We start from the raw sequence: 16506 nt of genomic DNA on the forward strand, positions 1-16506 counted from the left end.
AAATGCCTATAGAGGTTTAAGGTATTTTAAAAGTACTTTTTTCATCTACTGCTATTGTAAAAGTGCATTCTAAATGTTGTTTGGTTTTTGGTTTTTTTTTCCCAGCAATTATGATCTCTTCTTAAAATACAGGAAAGAATCCTCACAAATCTCTAAAAATATTGTATGTATGTGCTTATCCATCCATACGTACCAGTAAGCCTGCAGGTAGAGATTCACTACAGCAAAGAAACCCCAACACACTTATGGTCTTGAAGTGGTTAAAGAAGCCAGAGAAGCTTGAAGGGGAGGGATGTGGTTTTCAAAAGCCCATTTTCAGTAGGCAGAATGAACAAGCTGGGATAACAGCAGGGCCTCAGCTTCTGTGTGCTGTCCCCCCTGCAGTTGGTGTTATGCAGTGGTCAAAATGCAAACTTTCATACCTGTCAGTGAAATGGAACAGCTGGCTGTGCTTCACTTCACTAGTGGCTGTAAAGTTTCTCTGGTAACTCTCTGTGGTCCTATATTGCCAGTTTGGCCCCAGTCAGACTGAATTCAAATTGGGGTTTCAGTCACAGAACCTGGGTGTTGTCTAGGTCAGGCTTTAGCTTTGCATCAGAGATCACCAGTGGCTTCTTGTAATTAGTGACTATTCCCAAGCTGTTTTTCTCATCCTGAACTGCAAAATTGCTTATTAATTCCTGGTGCTTGTGAATAGCGTGGCTGCTTGGCACTGCATGTTCAGAGTGGAACTGTACTAGCATTTATAAAAAAAATGTTAACAGCAGAAAAGTGCAGTTCAATCTCTAGTCAGAAAGTCTTTAAACTTATTACCCTTTCTTTCACAGTTATATAACATATATGTAGTTTTATTAATACTTAAATATTCTGTTTCCATCTAGGTATATTTGTGTGTATGTATACACTACCTATATGTATACATTGCTCACAGGTGCTTGCTGAGCCACATAAGACATATTAAATTGCTCATTAGATGATTTACTTTGTTTTTGCATTTGACACACAATGTCTAGACAGATGACTTGGGGTTTATTTTTATGTGCTGAATACCAGTAGCTCAGGAAGTTACATAGGGGCATAATTCTTACAGCCTTTCATGTCTTGTGATGATATATTACATGTTTTTATTGCTGTCTCTCTGTGGCCCTGTCTTTCACAGTGGTAGTTTATTATAATGAGAACAAAAAGGAGATAGAACTGGTATATATTTCATAAAGATTAATATTCTTCCAGTACATCTACAGTGCTGATCAAAATAAGTTTTGCTTGAATATTTATAAAAAAAGGCCAAGTGCCTGTGCATGGAAGCACTTCTCCCTAATTTCAAAAACCATGAAAAATTAGCTAATTATTAGCTATTACAAGGCTGTGAGAGGATTACAAAGAAGTGTTCAAAGGAAACATTGCAGTTCAAATCTAGAAACATGATCGCATATTTTGACAGTAAGTTCCTTGAACTTACAGTTCTTTAGGAAGAATTTTTGGTGCTGCATATTTTGGCTGGACTGCAACAGCATCATTTTCTGTACTGCACAGTGATACAGCCTTTAACAGAAGCACGTAAAGTAGTTAAAATCCAACTGGAAGTTCTGTGAAGATTGAAAAATTTAAATCCTCTTCTTTCGTGCAAAAAATCTGAGTACTTAGAAATGCAAAATAATTACTTGGTCTACTCAGATAATGAAAAATCAGCTATCTTCTAAGAGTGCTTATACTTTATAAGAAGAACTTAAAAACAAGTATGTTTGAGTGATACATTTGTATAACTCTTGGCATTTAGATTTCATGCAGTTACCCAGTGTAACAGTATACAGTACTGTTGTACAATTCCATTTATAAAATTGTATCTTTTGTTGGTAAAATATGCTCAGTTTGAAATGCTAGAAGTCTTCAGTAATGTGCATGCAACAAATTGGTGTTGACATCTCATGTATTTAGGCTGACTGACAAATCTGTTTGAGTCGTCTTTGAGGCTGAATAATTTATCTTCTTTCCCTCTCCCCTTTATTTTTCTCTCATCCCAGGTTATTTTATTGACTGTGAAGAACCACGGACCCTTTGTGCCCTGATGGGGGACTCGGGATCCAGACGATCGACTCTTGTATCTCGGTTGCCAATATTCAGGAGAAGTGTTAGCCGGAGACACGACTCCCTTCCTTCCTCGCCTTCTTCTGCCAATGCCATTGGTGTCCACACCTCCTCCCCATCCAGCACGAACTCCAGCTCAGGCAGCACAGGAAAGCGACGGAGTATTTTCCGCACTCCTTCCATTAGCTTCCATAACAAGAAAGGGAGTGAGCAGAAGCCTGACTCAGCGAGTCAAAATGTTAACATCTCAAATGGTGCCCAGTCCTCTTTTAGCACTTTTCAAAAACTCAGCTTAGACGAGCACATAAAAAGCAGAGGAAGGCATTCAGTTGGCTTTGGCAGCTCACGTAACAAGAAGATAACAAGGTCTTTGACAGACGATTTTGAAAAGGGAAAGGAGCCCTCAGCTAATAAGAATGTCTTTATCAATTGCATAAGCTCTGGGAAGAATGAGGGTGATGATTCGGGCTTTGCAGAAGAGCGAAGCCGATATTCTGTCAAACAGTCCACACGAAAACTTCTCACCAAATCTTTTTCATCACACTACAAATTTTCCAAACCAGTTCCAGAGAGTCAGTCAGTTTCTTCTGTGCAGCAGCCCAGGTGCTTGCTGGAAGTTAAATCCTATGTGGAGAGCGAACCTGTGATGGCCAAGTCGTCTTCTCCATGCTCGGCCGAGACGACGGAGTGCATGGGCAGCTCGCTGCAGTCCCCGCTGCTCTCGGCTGACCTCACAGCTGCCCAGACGCCCTCGGACTTCATCGCGCTGACCGAGGACTCTGTTTCTGAGGCTGATGCCCTGCCCAGCAGTGGGCCTGGGGCCCTGCTCACAGAGGATTTTGGCCACAATGTCTCTACCTCTCAGATCTTCTTTAATCCTGCTGCTGCTCCTGTGAGGGAGAGAGACAGTGTGCAAAGTGCTGGCCATTCTGCTGGTGTATCTCCTGTGAGTCATGCAAGCTCGTGCAGTGTGGAATCCAGTACCTTATTCAAAACCTCAGTTGCTAATCAAACAAAAGTACTGTTGCAAGCCAATGGACTACATATTAATGACTCCAGGCACATAGAAAAAATTAACTCAGAAAATGCACATTTAGAAACCTTGATGTTACAGCGTAGTGAAGAACCAGTGACACTCTCTCCAAAAGCACGGGGGTTGAGTGGCAGCAGAGATGAAAGCACTCCATCCAAGCACATGGGAAACACAATTCCTGCAGTGGAGTCTAACACAGTTCCATGTTCTGAACCTCAGTCCTTCAAAACACAACAAGGTTGTGAATCAAACCATCCCAAAGGTATGTTTCCTGATCTTTGCATTTTTGAGTTTGATGGGTTTTGAGTGGGCTGGCCCCATTTTTTCTCTAATGATTGTTTTGTCATAAAGTGTTTTTTAGAATTGCAAGTGTTAACTATGGTTGTGTTCAAGGGTCCCAGGATGAGGGAAGAGCTGAGAATCTTTACTCCATGTTTCAAAAGGCTGATTTATTATATTATGATATTATGTTATACTAAAATGCTAGACTAAAACGAAACAAAAAAGAATAGAGAGAAAGGATCCATCAGAAAGCTGGAAAGGAAAAGGAATGGAATGATAACAAAAGCTTGTGACTCTGAGAGTCCGCACTGCTGGACCTTGATTGGTCATTAAGTAGAAGCATCTCACATGGACCAATCAGAGGTGAACCAGTTGGTAAACAGTGTCCAGACCATATTCCACAGCCATCAGATAGTTATTGTTTGCATTTCTTTTCTGAGGTTTCTCAGCTTCTCAGGAGAAAAAAATCCTGGCAAAGGGATTTTTCAGAAAATATCATGGTGACACTAACTTTAAAGTTTAGAAAGTAGAAATTGTGTCCTCCTCCAGAACTGCAGGAATTAAAGGCAAAGTCTATGATTTGTTTTGAGTTTGTGTTTTAGAGTTTGCAAAAACCCATAGCATTTGTGGCTATGCTTGGCTTACTAGAAAATGAATTAAGAATGCAAGTATGGATTCCCAACTTGTACTAGTGGCTGAAGCTATGATTTCTTGAGACATGGTTGTTTTGGATTTGAGCCATCCATTTGAGCCATTTGGGTTGCATAATTTGGAGTGGAAACATCACCAGAGAAACAAATGTTCCTGTAGTCTGGTTATGGGAAATAATACAGCTTACTATTATTATTTCTCTTTCTCTTTACTGTCTTACTTTCTCTATTCAACTGATGTTATAGAGTAGCTCAGTGTGGGTATTTTGTCAAAGTATGAGATATCCTGTTTCTGCTTCCATCTCCAAATTAGCAGTTTGTCATCTATGAAACTGAGGGAGTTAATTACCATCTAAATCTCACACCGGGTCTTTAGTTTATGAAGAGTAATTTGGAAATACTAACAAGATTAAGTGGAAAGACTGTGCCCAGAAATCCCAATCTATAGAGATACAGATAAATAAGACACCAGGCCTTTGAGTGAAGGACACCTGTCAGAAGACATTTATCTCTGACAGTTGATTTTTCTCGAGTCAGCTTAAAGACTGGTGCTTTCTTGCTTAATCCTGAGGCTGTATGTGGGGGGACAGAATTTGAGCGTTAACAAGACAGCATTTGTAGTGATTGTATTAGAAGGTGAATAATGGTAAGTATAAACTCATAAATCCACACTCATAATTTTGCTTGGATATTTATCTAGGCATGTGGATTTTAAGCAATCAAAAGCAATCTTGCTTTTTGAATTATTAGTCACTGCTAGGCTTAGTTGGATATATTGTACATAAATGGCAATGGAAAGTCAAATTAATCCACTGAATTAGCTTTTACCAGAGGGCTGCTCTTTCATTCAGAACCTCAGTTTCTTTGGGGAAAAGATATTCCCATTTATCTGTATTACTGGTCCTGAGCACTCAGTTTGTCTTCCTTGCCACATTGTCTCATGTGTAAATAGCTCTTATTTCAGAATCTGCCTTGCAAGAGTGTACTGCAGAGCTCTAAGTGAGCAGCTTGGAGGGATGTTTATAAATACCCTCTGCATTTCAAACTCATGCACTGGCAATTTGATATTTAGTCTGTATTTTAGTAAAGCAGCTAAGGGAGTTGAAATCGTAATATAGATATTTTTGTAAATTGGATTCATGTTCACAGAAACACTAGAGCTAATACTGCACTATATAAAAGTTGTTGATTAATTGTTCTGTAATTTTAGTGCTGTTCAAAGTACTTTTTTTTTTTCTGGTGTAGTGAAGAATGTATTTCAAGTCAGCAGTTCCTCAAGTGTACAAAGGAACCTGTGAAAATAAGACAAAATCCTGCCATATGAAATGAGTCAAATACAGGAGAAGCTTACATGGCAATCAGTAAGATATGGTTATAAGTAGTTATACCTGTTGCAAACAGACTGGTTTGAACATTTGGTTTTCTAAAGCAGTAGTTAAACCTAGATCTGGATACAAAATACTTCTGTGTGTTTTCTTTGGTAATAGATATATGCAGCGGCTGCATATATACAGATATAAACTGTATTTTGACACTTTTCTCATGTGTTATTGTTTTAACTGGGCTGGGACTTTGCCCACTGACTGCAGGCTCATGGAGGGTGCAGGTGTAAGACTATACTAGGAATGCTGAATAGAAATGGAAGCCACTGTGCGTCCCTCTCTTATGTAGGGGTAACAAAGTTGTCACCTGGCCCTTCAAGATCTGGACTTGCCTTTGGGCCTAGGGTGTAAGGCAGGTTGGGTTTTGGCACCACTGGACAAGTGATAGTTTCTTCAGTAGATGTCACTTTTAGCAATTTGGAAGTGTCCTGTGATGAAGGGAGAAAGAAAAGGATGGATCAAAGAGTTTTTTCTGGATTCTATGAGGAGCCCTGGACTGGGCTGGTGTGCTGAGCATGCCTGTCATTGGGGCTGAACAGTCAACTGGGGGCCCAGGTGACACCTTCATCTAGGTAGGCATGGTCTGCTTTCCACAGAACATTTCTCATGTGATTTCATTTCAGTGTAATTATTTCAACCAAAGCAGTGTTCTGATGAAGAAAATACTTGCAGAGAGCAGTTCCCTGTAACAATTGCTGATTGCTTCTCTCTTTGTAGCTGATGTTGCCAACAGCCTCAGTCCGTACCGGGAAGGCAGATTTGTTGAGAAACGACTGAGGTCCTCTTCAGAAGGCACTGCTGGGGGCAGCCGGCTGATCATAAAACCAAAGGAGGGAAATGCAGAAGAGCTTAACAGCCTAAGGAAGCAGAGAGCAAGCTCATCCTCTTCCAAAATGAACAGCATGGTGAGTTTTATTCCCACATCCATAGCCAGAAAGAGCATCATGGTATTTAAGGATGCTGTTTCACCTAGGTATACAAAGCATTACGCAGATGGAGCTCATGCCCTAAAATACTGGTTAACCCTGGCTCAGACCTGTGAATGTTTTTTGGGTTCTTAGACTCTAGCTGTTAGGCAGGTCTGTGTTTATTTAAATACTAGGCTAGACTGATGCTATTGTGCTTCCTTCTGTTTAGCTCCGTGTTAATGATGGAAATAGGAAGGTGACAATCCAGGAACAGCAGGAAGTAGGGAAAGTGTGGGTGGGATTAGGTGATAATCTGATCCCTTCTTTGTGATTTGTTTATGAAATCTGAGCTTTTTCCCCCACTGCCATTAGCAAGGTTGTCCCCGTACTGACATGATTTGTTTATGCTTATTGGTATTGCAATCACAGACCAAGGACTTCTAAACAAGATTAGAGAACATGCTCATGAATGAAGGTAAAATTATTCCTACTTTCCCCCCAATACATATGGATACTACCTTCCTATCTTAAGAAAAGTAGAGCTTTTTTAGTAAAAAGTGAGGTTTAGGAAGTAAATCAAACAAAACCAAACACCTTCTGCACCCTCTCCTCCCCGCAAACAACCAGAAGACAAAAGAAAAAAATGGTTTTCTGGAAGCATAAAAAAAAAAAAAAGAGAAGAAATTGAATGTTCATAGTAATACATATTTGAACAGGAAAAATGCCTCTTCAAAACACTTGTCACAATCAATTTGTGTTTAACACCATAGTAACAGATGGCTACCAATGAATGATGCTAATGAAGAATAAAGAACTGATAAATAAAGGTAAAGAACTGGTGTTACTACACAAAGTATTATAAAAAGCCTTATATTTCTTAGGTGGCTAGAACAACATGAATCACATGGCTGCCTAGATTCATTTTGTTCAGTTCTGGAGAAAAATGAACCACAGAGATTTAAGGGGTGGCAAATTGCTGGGGGAGAGCAGAGGCTCCTGTGGCAAGAGCAGCATTGCTGCGCAGTTCTGCTCCGAGGCACTGAGTGAGTGGCTATGGCGGGGGATGCTGGTTTTTGCGCATCACCCAGGTGTCCTGTTCAGCTGAAGAAACTGTGTACCTGTATCTTTGCCCCTGTTCGTGTTCTTTTTGTTGTTGGCAAGCAGTGTGAGCTGCTTCTGCTGAGCGACTGGGAGTGAGGAGCCAGAAAGTGTCGCTCAAGGGGGTGTGAGATTTTTCACAGGAAGTAAAAAAAATAATAAAAAAAAAAAATCTGAGAAATTGTTCTTTATCCTAAACATTTTGCTCAGCAGAGTATTCTTGCATAATTGTCAGTTCTTGTTTCAAAGATGAAAGGTAAAAGCTTGGATAGACTGACCTCCTAAATACTGGGAATCTGTATCAAACCTACAAACAAGACCGCTGCTTCCCCTAAGAGTGGCCTTAACTAACTTGTGAGGTGCTGAAAGTAATTTAGATTCTGGCTAAGACCAGTGCTGTTTGTAAATAAAATTTAAGGAAGAAAAAATCTTTCAAAATGACTCTGCAAACATGCTTATTTCATAGTATTGTAAGTAATGATGTGAAAGAAATGCTTGAGATGGATTGGCTTGCCAACTGTGTGTTTGCAAAGCTGCTGTTCTTGCAGTGGCCGATTCCTGCTACAAGAGGGCACCATTTCACCAGAAATGGTTTTGGAGAGTGATCACTGCAATTCAGGACTTGTGTTTGAGCAGTTTCGTGTTATTAGCCTGTGCAGTATAATAGACCCTTTCCGAAAGAGAAGTATTTATAGGGATGCAATTTAAAGAGATGGATATTGCTGTATAAACTCTGGTTATTCTAATGCTTTAACAGTGAACTCATCAGTTGACAAATTTAAATCTTTTGACATAACATATAGACTAGTTAACTATGCCTCTGAAGGTTGGTAGAAATTATACTTCGCCTGTTGTTTCTACCTAGGTGGTGGTTCTTTTCCAATGTGTAAGAGAGACAAAAGGAAAGTAAAATGTGAATTAGTACAGGCAAAAGACTGAATGGTCTGAAATATGCAGTCCTGCAAGACCAATGAAAAGAATGTCAGCCTGGACAGTTGACACAATGCGAATTAGATTTACCACATTAAAAAAAATAAGATACCGACACGAAATCACTCTAAGCAAGTTCTTTAAGAGGCTTAGGTGACAGAGCAGCAGGGAAAAAAAATTCATATGTAACATAAATTGGAACTAGAACAAAGTGAGATGTGTGTGAGCAACAAAACCATCCATCACTTGTGATAGTAGTGGCTAATTATGGAAAGGTGAGTATCTTGAATATCACATTTATCAGTACAGAGACAAAATACTAAAACTTTTTTTATGTATGATAGAGATTTTTAAATTCTAGCAAATTAAAGTCCTTAAGACTGGATAGTCATGAAGGATGATATGAATGGCAGTAAGTGGGAGCACCTAGATCACACTGCCTAATTTCAGGTCATGAGCTACACTGTGCTGTATGCATGCATGTGTTTTCACTCTGCATATGTGCAGTGGATCAAGACTGCCCACTTAAATTTGGCTCTTGCAAATCTGCCCTTCTGCCTCCTTGCTGTTCTTTACAAGGAAAATAGTTATTTGTCTTTACAACTACTCCCTTGTCCATGCCTGTCTATCAGCATATGTACTACTTAACTAAAAAAACCTTCTTTTTAAACTTCTTGTGTCAGTGGGTGAACACTGCAGGACTGTGTTTCTCTGGGCACTCTTCAGCACAGTTTTCTCTTCAGTTTCTCTCACTTGAATCTTCTCTAAATATTGCCTGTTTCTTGCTTCTTAAATTCCGCTTCAACTTTTCACCTTTGCAGGTAAAAACTTTTGCTTGCCTTCAGTGCTGCATCATCAGCTTCTTTGCCTGGAGCAAAGCAGCCTTGCCAACTTGTGCCAGCCCAATTAGAGCAGCACAACTTATTTTTCTGCATTGTTGCTTTGGCTGTGCCATTTCTTTCTTTGCATCTTTCCGGTGGTTCCTATATATTAGATATAAAAATGAGGACTTGTGAGGGCTAAGGACATCCCAGAGTTTTTCCTCTCAGCTTTAACAGTGGCCCTGTTGGCCAAGCTGTCAAATAGTTGTATTTGTGTTTTCTCCCATGCTGCCTATCATGCAAATGGGTAACTGCAGTTACATTAAAATTTGCTCCATTTCCTTTCTAAATTTTCAGTTTATTTTTTTGCCTTGCCTAAACATAATTTTTCAAGATGCATGCTGCTACTGTATTTCCAAGGTTTTTACTGAGCTTTTTCTTGCTTATCCATCCAGTGCCAATGCTTAGCCAAAATCCGCCTTGTCTCATGTTTTTCCCATGCTTTTTAAGTGGGGATGCTCCAGGTATTGAGACTCAGTAAAATGTACCTGCAACACAAATTAGGAACAGTGAATGCAAAACCCAGTGTCAGAATACAGGGCACTATTTCATAGGCAGGAATTCAATTTGAATTGGAATTAGTTGAGTATGTTAGTTAAACATTAAATTTAAAAAATTCATAATTTACTAATTTAGTATAGAGGAAGCAATCTGAAATTTTGGGAATATAGAATAAAGATAAATGCTTGACACAGAAATATGCTTGCAAAAGAGAGATTAAGTGCAAATATTTGAGACTCCTAGTGTGTCTGGAGGGAGCAGAAAGCCAAAGTAGAGGTTGCTAATGAAAGCATGTTATGGCCGGAACATCTGTGCTAATTATCCAAGTAGCAGCTGGGGTCTAAATTGTGGCTGGTGTCCTGGCTATTGTGTGTGTGTGTGTAGCTCCACCTCAGTTTTGTTACCCAGGTGATTTGGTGTGGCTTCCAGTATACTTCAGAAATACAACGATGCAGGTATTATGCAAACCAGTGTATTGAAATTTCTTCCTGTTTTTGATATTGTACCTTATCAGGCCATACCCAAATCTGGAGCTCATGAAAGTGTGCTTATTGCTTCTCACAGATAACTTTATTTTTAATGTTACCTGAGCACTCTTATTTATTATCAAGCACCAGTTTTAATCCAGTTGCTGCATCATGAGAGAAACAGCAGGATGCTGTGCCCCTATGGACTTCAGTGAATGTACATGAATAAGGGCTAAGATGTTTTTTATGTTCCTCTTGCTTATGCTGAGTTGTATGATATTTTGCTGACATATGATTAAGCACAGAGTATGAATCAGACTAGGTTGGCTGCTAGTCTAGGGAGAATTGAAGTAATTTTCATATCTGCTTGAGGTTACTTTAACATTGACCTTCTGGAAGCTGTGAGTTTTATGCAGTGTGTGGTTAATACACGAGGTAGAAGTGGCTATTAAAAATACTTGAGTTGAATGAGTTTCAGAGGGTGACCGAGTAGATTTGGAAGTTGAATGTGGCTGTATTATGTAACCCATAAATATGACCTGTAAAGGCCTGAGAGAACCTTGTGGGGTATGCTCTCCTTCTACAGACTGGCATTAATTATTAATGCTTTAGCAGCCTGCTCTGGAAAGGCAGTGAATGAAAGGTTAGAGGGAGGATTTGACTGCTCGAGGCTTCAGTTCAGGTTGAAAAAAACCCCTCAAACAAAACAGCCTTTTTAGATATGCTAAGGCTATTACAGAAATGTGAACTAGGTAAGCAAAATGCACACAATTCTTCATTGTCTTTTGCACAACCTTCTTTACAACTAGCAGTGTTACGTGTGCTCAGAATAGCTACAACCTGCTTTTAACTTGCTGTGAGGGTGTATTATCTCTGGTATCTGTGGTGTTCATAAAAGATTTGTCATAATGAAAATAGATGTGCTGTTCTTTTTCTGTCACTGAATTATGGTATTTCTGCTTAATTCAAATTCATCTCTGCTACACTGGGCTTCTTGAGGGAGAATATTTACGAACATCAATTGTTACTGAACTGTTCAAGCAAACCCTCTAAGGCAGTGGTTCACCCTTCATAAGAAGTGAACTTGACAACATTAATGTATAACTAGATTGATACTAAAGTAACAAGATTTCCCCTTTTGCGATGTATTTGGTGTTTTGCTGCTTTTTGAAAAGAAACTGTGGAAGCCACTTAAAGCAAGAACTGTCAGGACTACTTTGGTTTAACAGTGCTATCCAGATAGGAGTAAATTGCTGACTATAGGTACTTAGTAATTTGAGCCTTATATTTCTAATTTAGTGTGGAGAAAGTGCCTTTCACATACTAATAGGATAAAAAAATTGAAAAGGCAGATAGGGATTTAAGCATTTTGACTGTGATTTTTAGGTCAACCCAACTAGAAGCTTTTTGGGTAACTACCCCATGGGAAATTAATGTCTGTAGTGTAATGTGTGTTTCTTAACAAATGAAGGGCTTGTGAAAATCAGATTGTGGTTGTTAAACACTTTGAATTTATTCTTGAGATCAAGTAACTAACAAAAATTAATTTAGATGTGACTTAATGCTTATGCTGTGATGTTCTATGCTCTTCTTTAAGGACATAATCATGGCCCAGAAAAGGGTAATCTAACACTGGAGTAATTATTTAAATTGAATTGAGTTATATTTATACAGGTAGAAAGTAGTTATTAGCAGTTTTAAATCCCAGAATCATCATGGCAGTGGGGGGACATATTTGCTGTATAGCAAAAGTAGGACAGAATTAGTTCTTTCTGTGCTTTTATGGGTTAACTGCAGTGAGCTGCACCTATCAGCTACTGGCTTGCTCCCTCTGGCAGCATGAGGGGGAGAAGTGGAAGGGGTAGAAGTGTGAAAACTTGCAGGCTGAGATAAGCACAGTTTAACAGGGAAGGCAGAAGCTGCACACCACAAAGGAATTCATTCAGTGGTTCCCAGGGGTGGACAGGTATTCAGCCATCCACCCATCTCTGGGAAACAGGGCTCTGTCACACTTCATGGGTACTGTGGAGGATAAATGCCATGAGTGCAACCATTCTTCCTTCCCAGCTTGAACTGCTGAACACAGCATCATATGGCTGGATCCCTTTGCTCAGGTGGGGTCAGCTGTACCAACTGCGCCCCTTCCAAATTCTAGCTCACTCCCAGCCTCTTCAGTGGTAGGGCAGTGTGAGGAGCAGAGAAGGCCTTGACAATTGTGCAAGCCCTGCTCAGCAACTGCTAAATCATATCTTGATGTGTTGAGAACACTGATTTGGTCACAAATCCACAACACAGCACCATAAAAGCAAACAGATATGAAAAAAATTATCTCCCGTCCAAACGCAGTACACATTGGGTATTTGATATTTTTTCCGAAGACTTGTAGGACTACTTTAAGTGTTGTTTGAACTAATTTACAGGATACTGAACTCCTAAAACTATAGGTAGGTGTCCCCTGTAATGCATTGTGTTTAGTTTTCTGTTGTAGTATTTTTCAGAAAAACATAGTATTTATTGAGACTCAGAATAGAAACCACAGGCAGTTGATGGTTTTTTCTAACAAAACACACTTTTGTGCTAGTCTTACTACATCCCCAAATATTTTTGACAGATAATGTAAGAGATAGCTTGTTCTGAAGGTGCTCATCATTTAGAGTTGATATTATCTTTATGGATTTCTTTTTCCACGTGAAGGGAAAGATTTTTTTTCTGCACAGAAATATCTGGTAATATGTTCAAATATATCCTAGTCATAAATATTGTTTAAATAGATACATTTGTCAAGCAAAATCAGCTTAGTTATTTTTCTATTTTATTCTGACTTTTACATTTTACTTTGCTGTTCATTACCATATTTTCTATGTTCTGAATACAGGTGAGTGCTGCAGCAAGATTGTTATGCAGTCTTCTTGAAGTAAACCACTCAGTCTGTTTGTCCATGTGGGCTTCTTCAGTCTTTGTCACCACCTATAGTGCCACCACCAAAGCAGTAACTCATGGTGAAGATACTTACCTTCTGCTCAGTGCCTGTCGTGCTGTGAACCTGTGAGAGAGGTCAGGGATTTACCAAGAATGAAATAATCCTGTGAAAAATCTCATGAGTGCTCCCTGCCAGCTCTCACAGTATGTTAATCAATATTAGGAGAGAAACACAGTCGCTGATGTATGAAGGAGCCTTTGGCGATGATCTGGTCCAACACCTCTGCTCAAATCTGGGTCAGGGATGGCATCCCTGCACTCAGGGGTGTGTGTAGTTGGATTTGGTGTCTCTGAGGATAGGGACTTCAGAGCCTCACTTGGCAGCCTGTCCAGGTGTTTGTCCAGATTTATGGTTTAAAAAAAAGAACGAAACTTTTCTTTGGTTTCTAGTATTTCAGTTTGCACTTCTCTATTCCCTGGGTAGCAGTAAGAGGAGTCTGGCTCTGTCTTTATGACACCCATGACCACCCTTGTGTGTCAGATACTCAAAGGCCTTTGGTACTGGCAAGAGATGAGTCCAGTATTGAAGGATAGGGAACCAAAGGGAATTCTAAACAGAGCTCCCTTGACACCACCATTGTATTCCCAACTTGTTTGCTGTGCCTATGGACTCTGCCCAGTCATTCTGCCTGCAGATGTGCTGTGTTGGGCAGAAATCGTCAAGTCACAGGAGCTGGGACCATTCTCATGTGTACAGTCTCTTATATTTCCCCATCCTACTTCATGGAGCAGGTGTGCCAGAGAAAGGAGGTGGTTTACAGAGAGTTCCTGTGATATCCAGTGATGGCAGGTGGGAAGTAGAGGTGTGAGAGGGTGGAGGGGCCATTGAGGCTCTTAACGAGTGTTTCTGAAAGAATTGGAAGAGGTGGAAGAGGCACCTGATGTAGTTCACTTGCATACTGGGATCACTTCCCTGTAGAAGGACAGAGGTCAGGGGAACATGGAAGTTAGCATTGGTGGAGACAGGTTAGAGGATTATCTGAGCTAGTGTGGCTGATCTAATGTCTGTATTTTGTTACACTTGATTTTTAAATAAAGGAGGAGCCTTCTTGCAATGAGTAATACTTAAGTGGAAACAGTTTTCTATCCAGTATTGGTAAAAAAAAAGTACTTGGAGAAAGAATGAATGTCTGCTTAAATAATATATATATGTCTTTATATATAATATAATATAAAATAATGTCTTTAATTGAATGTCTGCATGCCCTAGAAGATTACAGTAATGTCTTTTATCTTGGGAGCTGCCCTTAGCACAGGCAGTATTTTTGCCCCTGTGGTATATATCTTCTTAGGTTAGCATATGCAAGTAATACATACCATAGGAAAACTGAAATTTTTAGAGGACTTTTCTGAGGGAGACGATTCATGTGCAGCTAATTGACTGAACTTGAAATTTATGACTAGTGATTAGAAATCTTGGGTTTATCATCCTGTAGGTTAGATGATTCATCACTAGTTTGCACTCACTTATTTTTTTATGAAAATAAAAACAGAAAATGTCCTTTTGTTCTTAGAGTGACTAATTTTGCCCCTGTCCTTTCTTATGCACATCATTTCCTGCTGCATGGGTCCCTCAAACAGTGTGTCCCTAAATGGTTCTGTAGTGCAAATTCTGGAATGCTTTCCTATAAGCTGCCTGTTAATATTTGTTTGCTTATGTGAGAATAAACTCAGAATAAATTCAGTATTTTTTTCCCCAGGCTACAGCAATTCAGAGTAGGGTGCTTGTTCCAGACCTTTGATCCCTTTGATTGATAAAAAGAAGGTAATGGGGTGAGAAATGGAAATTCTGTTGGGTCACTTGTCAGGTCATTTATATTTGCAGTCCTTCTTGTCTTGCCAGTGTGTTGCTGGAGGCAATACTAGATGAACCCTGGGTTAAGGATTTGGCAGGGGCTGGAAAACTAGCTGTGGACCCTGAAGCTTGCCATTTAGAACAGGAGATTTTTCTGGTTTAAAGTCAAGTGCATGCTAGCCCATGAAAGGCTCAGGATCACGCTTTGTGATTTCATACATGGAAATCAGGTTTGGGAATGTTTGTCTAGGTTCATTCACCTTTTAGTGAAGGAGTAGGCAACAATATATCATCCAGGAAAGGAATGAGATGCTAAACCACATTTTGTTGCCCCTGAGGTACTTTTGTGTATTTCATAGCATTCATTCATGAAAACTAATGAAATTAGTTGAAAATACACAGAGCTGGTGAATAGCTTACTATTTTGTAAAATTTTCTTAACTTGCTGTGTAGATGTTTTCATGAACAAACTACACACAACCCCCCAAACAATACAAGCTTTCCAAAATTGTTACACTTATAATGTGTGTTTTGTATTTGAATTCTTGATAGAGTCAACAAACACTCCATGATTTGTTCTATGAGAGGTTTTTTGGATTTTGAAGAATAGTAGTGTTGGATAAATGTGTAAGGTTTATATTTGCCTTAACAGTCTGGATAGCTGTTATGATTTGGAGCTGATTTGCAATCAGAGGAACGTTGGTGCTTGAGAAGTAGTTGTTAGAAATAGGTGGAGCAATTAGTTGCATGACTCAAAATGCCTTGTTTGATACCAAAGAAAACCGGAGGAGGGAAATTAAGATGTTTACTAACAGACTGCTTTGGGATCTTGAACATCTGCAACAGGATGAGGAGTTTTAATCAATTGAGAGCTAATAGAAGGTTGTTCACTGAGGTCTGTTTCTGTTGCTTAGACAGATACCTTGGATAGCAGAATGGTTTCAGTTTTTCTTACTTGTTTTTTATTCATATGCGTTTTAGGTTACTCCCACATGCCCACCCTGTCAGGTCTGATGCTGTGTAACAGGCAGCACTGCAGCAAAACTCTTCTCCTAAAAATGACTCTGATGAGATTCTTCACTGAATAACTTTTTTTTTTAGTGTATCTAAAAAAATAAGGTTAGTTTTGACCGCTCCAAAAATCAGAAGCCTCTTGTCATCTTTTTTTGGCATCTTTTAGTTGATGAAAGTAAAACGCAACAGTTTTGATTTAGTCACTCTAACCAAAATGATTAGATTGTAAGTGTTGGGAGTATATTTTGAAGAAATATCCCAAAATAAGCATTGCAAAACTTGTGATATGTGAAGCAGCATGAGTAAATAGTGGGAGGGAACACTTAGCTAAATGAAGCTGCTTTTATAATCTGTAGACTTGGCAGACAGTTATCCTGGAAGACTTTCATCTTTCTAAATTTGCCAGCTTTTGAAATCTGTCTCCTTACTGGAGTGGAGGAAGTGCAGTAGGGAAAATGAGAACCTGATCCAGAAAGCAGCAAGGAGGATTAAGGGCAG

The 16506-nt window shown here is 39.5% G+C and overlaps 1 protein-coding gene across 10 annotated transcripts in view; it reads left to right on the forward strand.

The window, feature by feature from the left end:
- The window catches only part of CCSER1 (coiled-coil serine rich protein 1), a 621761-nt gene that overhangs the window by 89335 nt on the left and 515920 nt on the right, over positions 1-16506 (forward strand). For all 10 annotated transcript variants that reach the window (XM_064416942.1, XM_064416939.1, XM_064416938.1 and 7 more), the window contains 2 exons: positions 2025-3383; positions 6153-6340. In XM_064416942.1, the coding sequence (XP_064273012.1) occupies positions 2069-3383; positions 6153-6340 (1503 nt within the window). In that variant the 5' untranslated portion in view covers positions 2025-2068. The remainder of the gene's footprint in view (positions 1-2024; positions 3384-6152; positions 6341-16506) is intronic.

The sequence above is a fragment of the Passer domesticus genome, chromosome 4, assembly GCF_036417665.1.
Source record: "Passer domesticus isolate bPasDom1 chromosome 4, bPasDom1.hap1, whole genome shotgun sequence".
Taxonomy (NCBI): Eukaryota; Metazoa; Chordata; class Aves; order Passeriformes; family Passeridae; genus Passer; species Passer domesticus.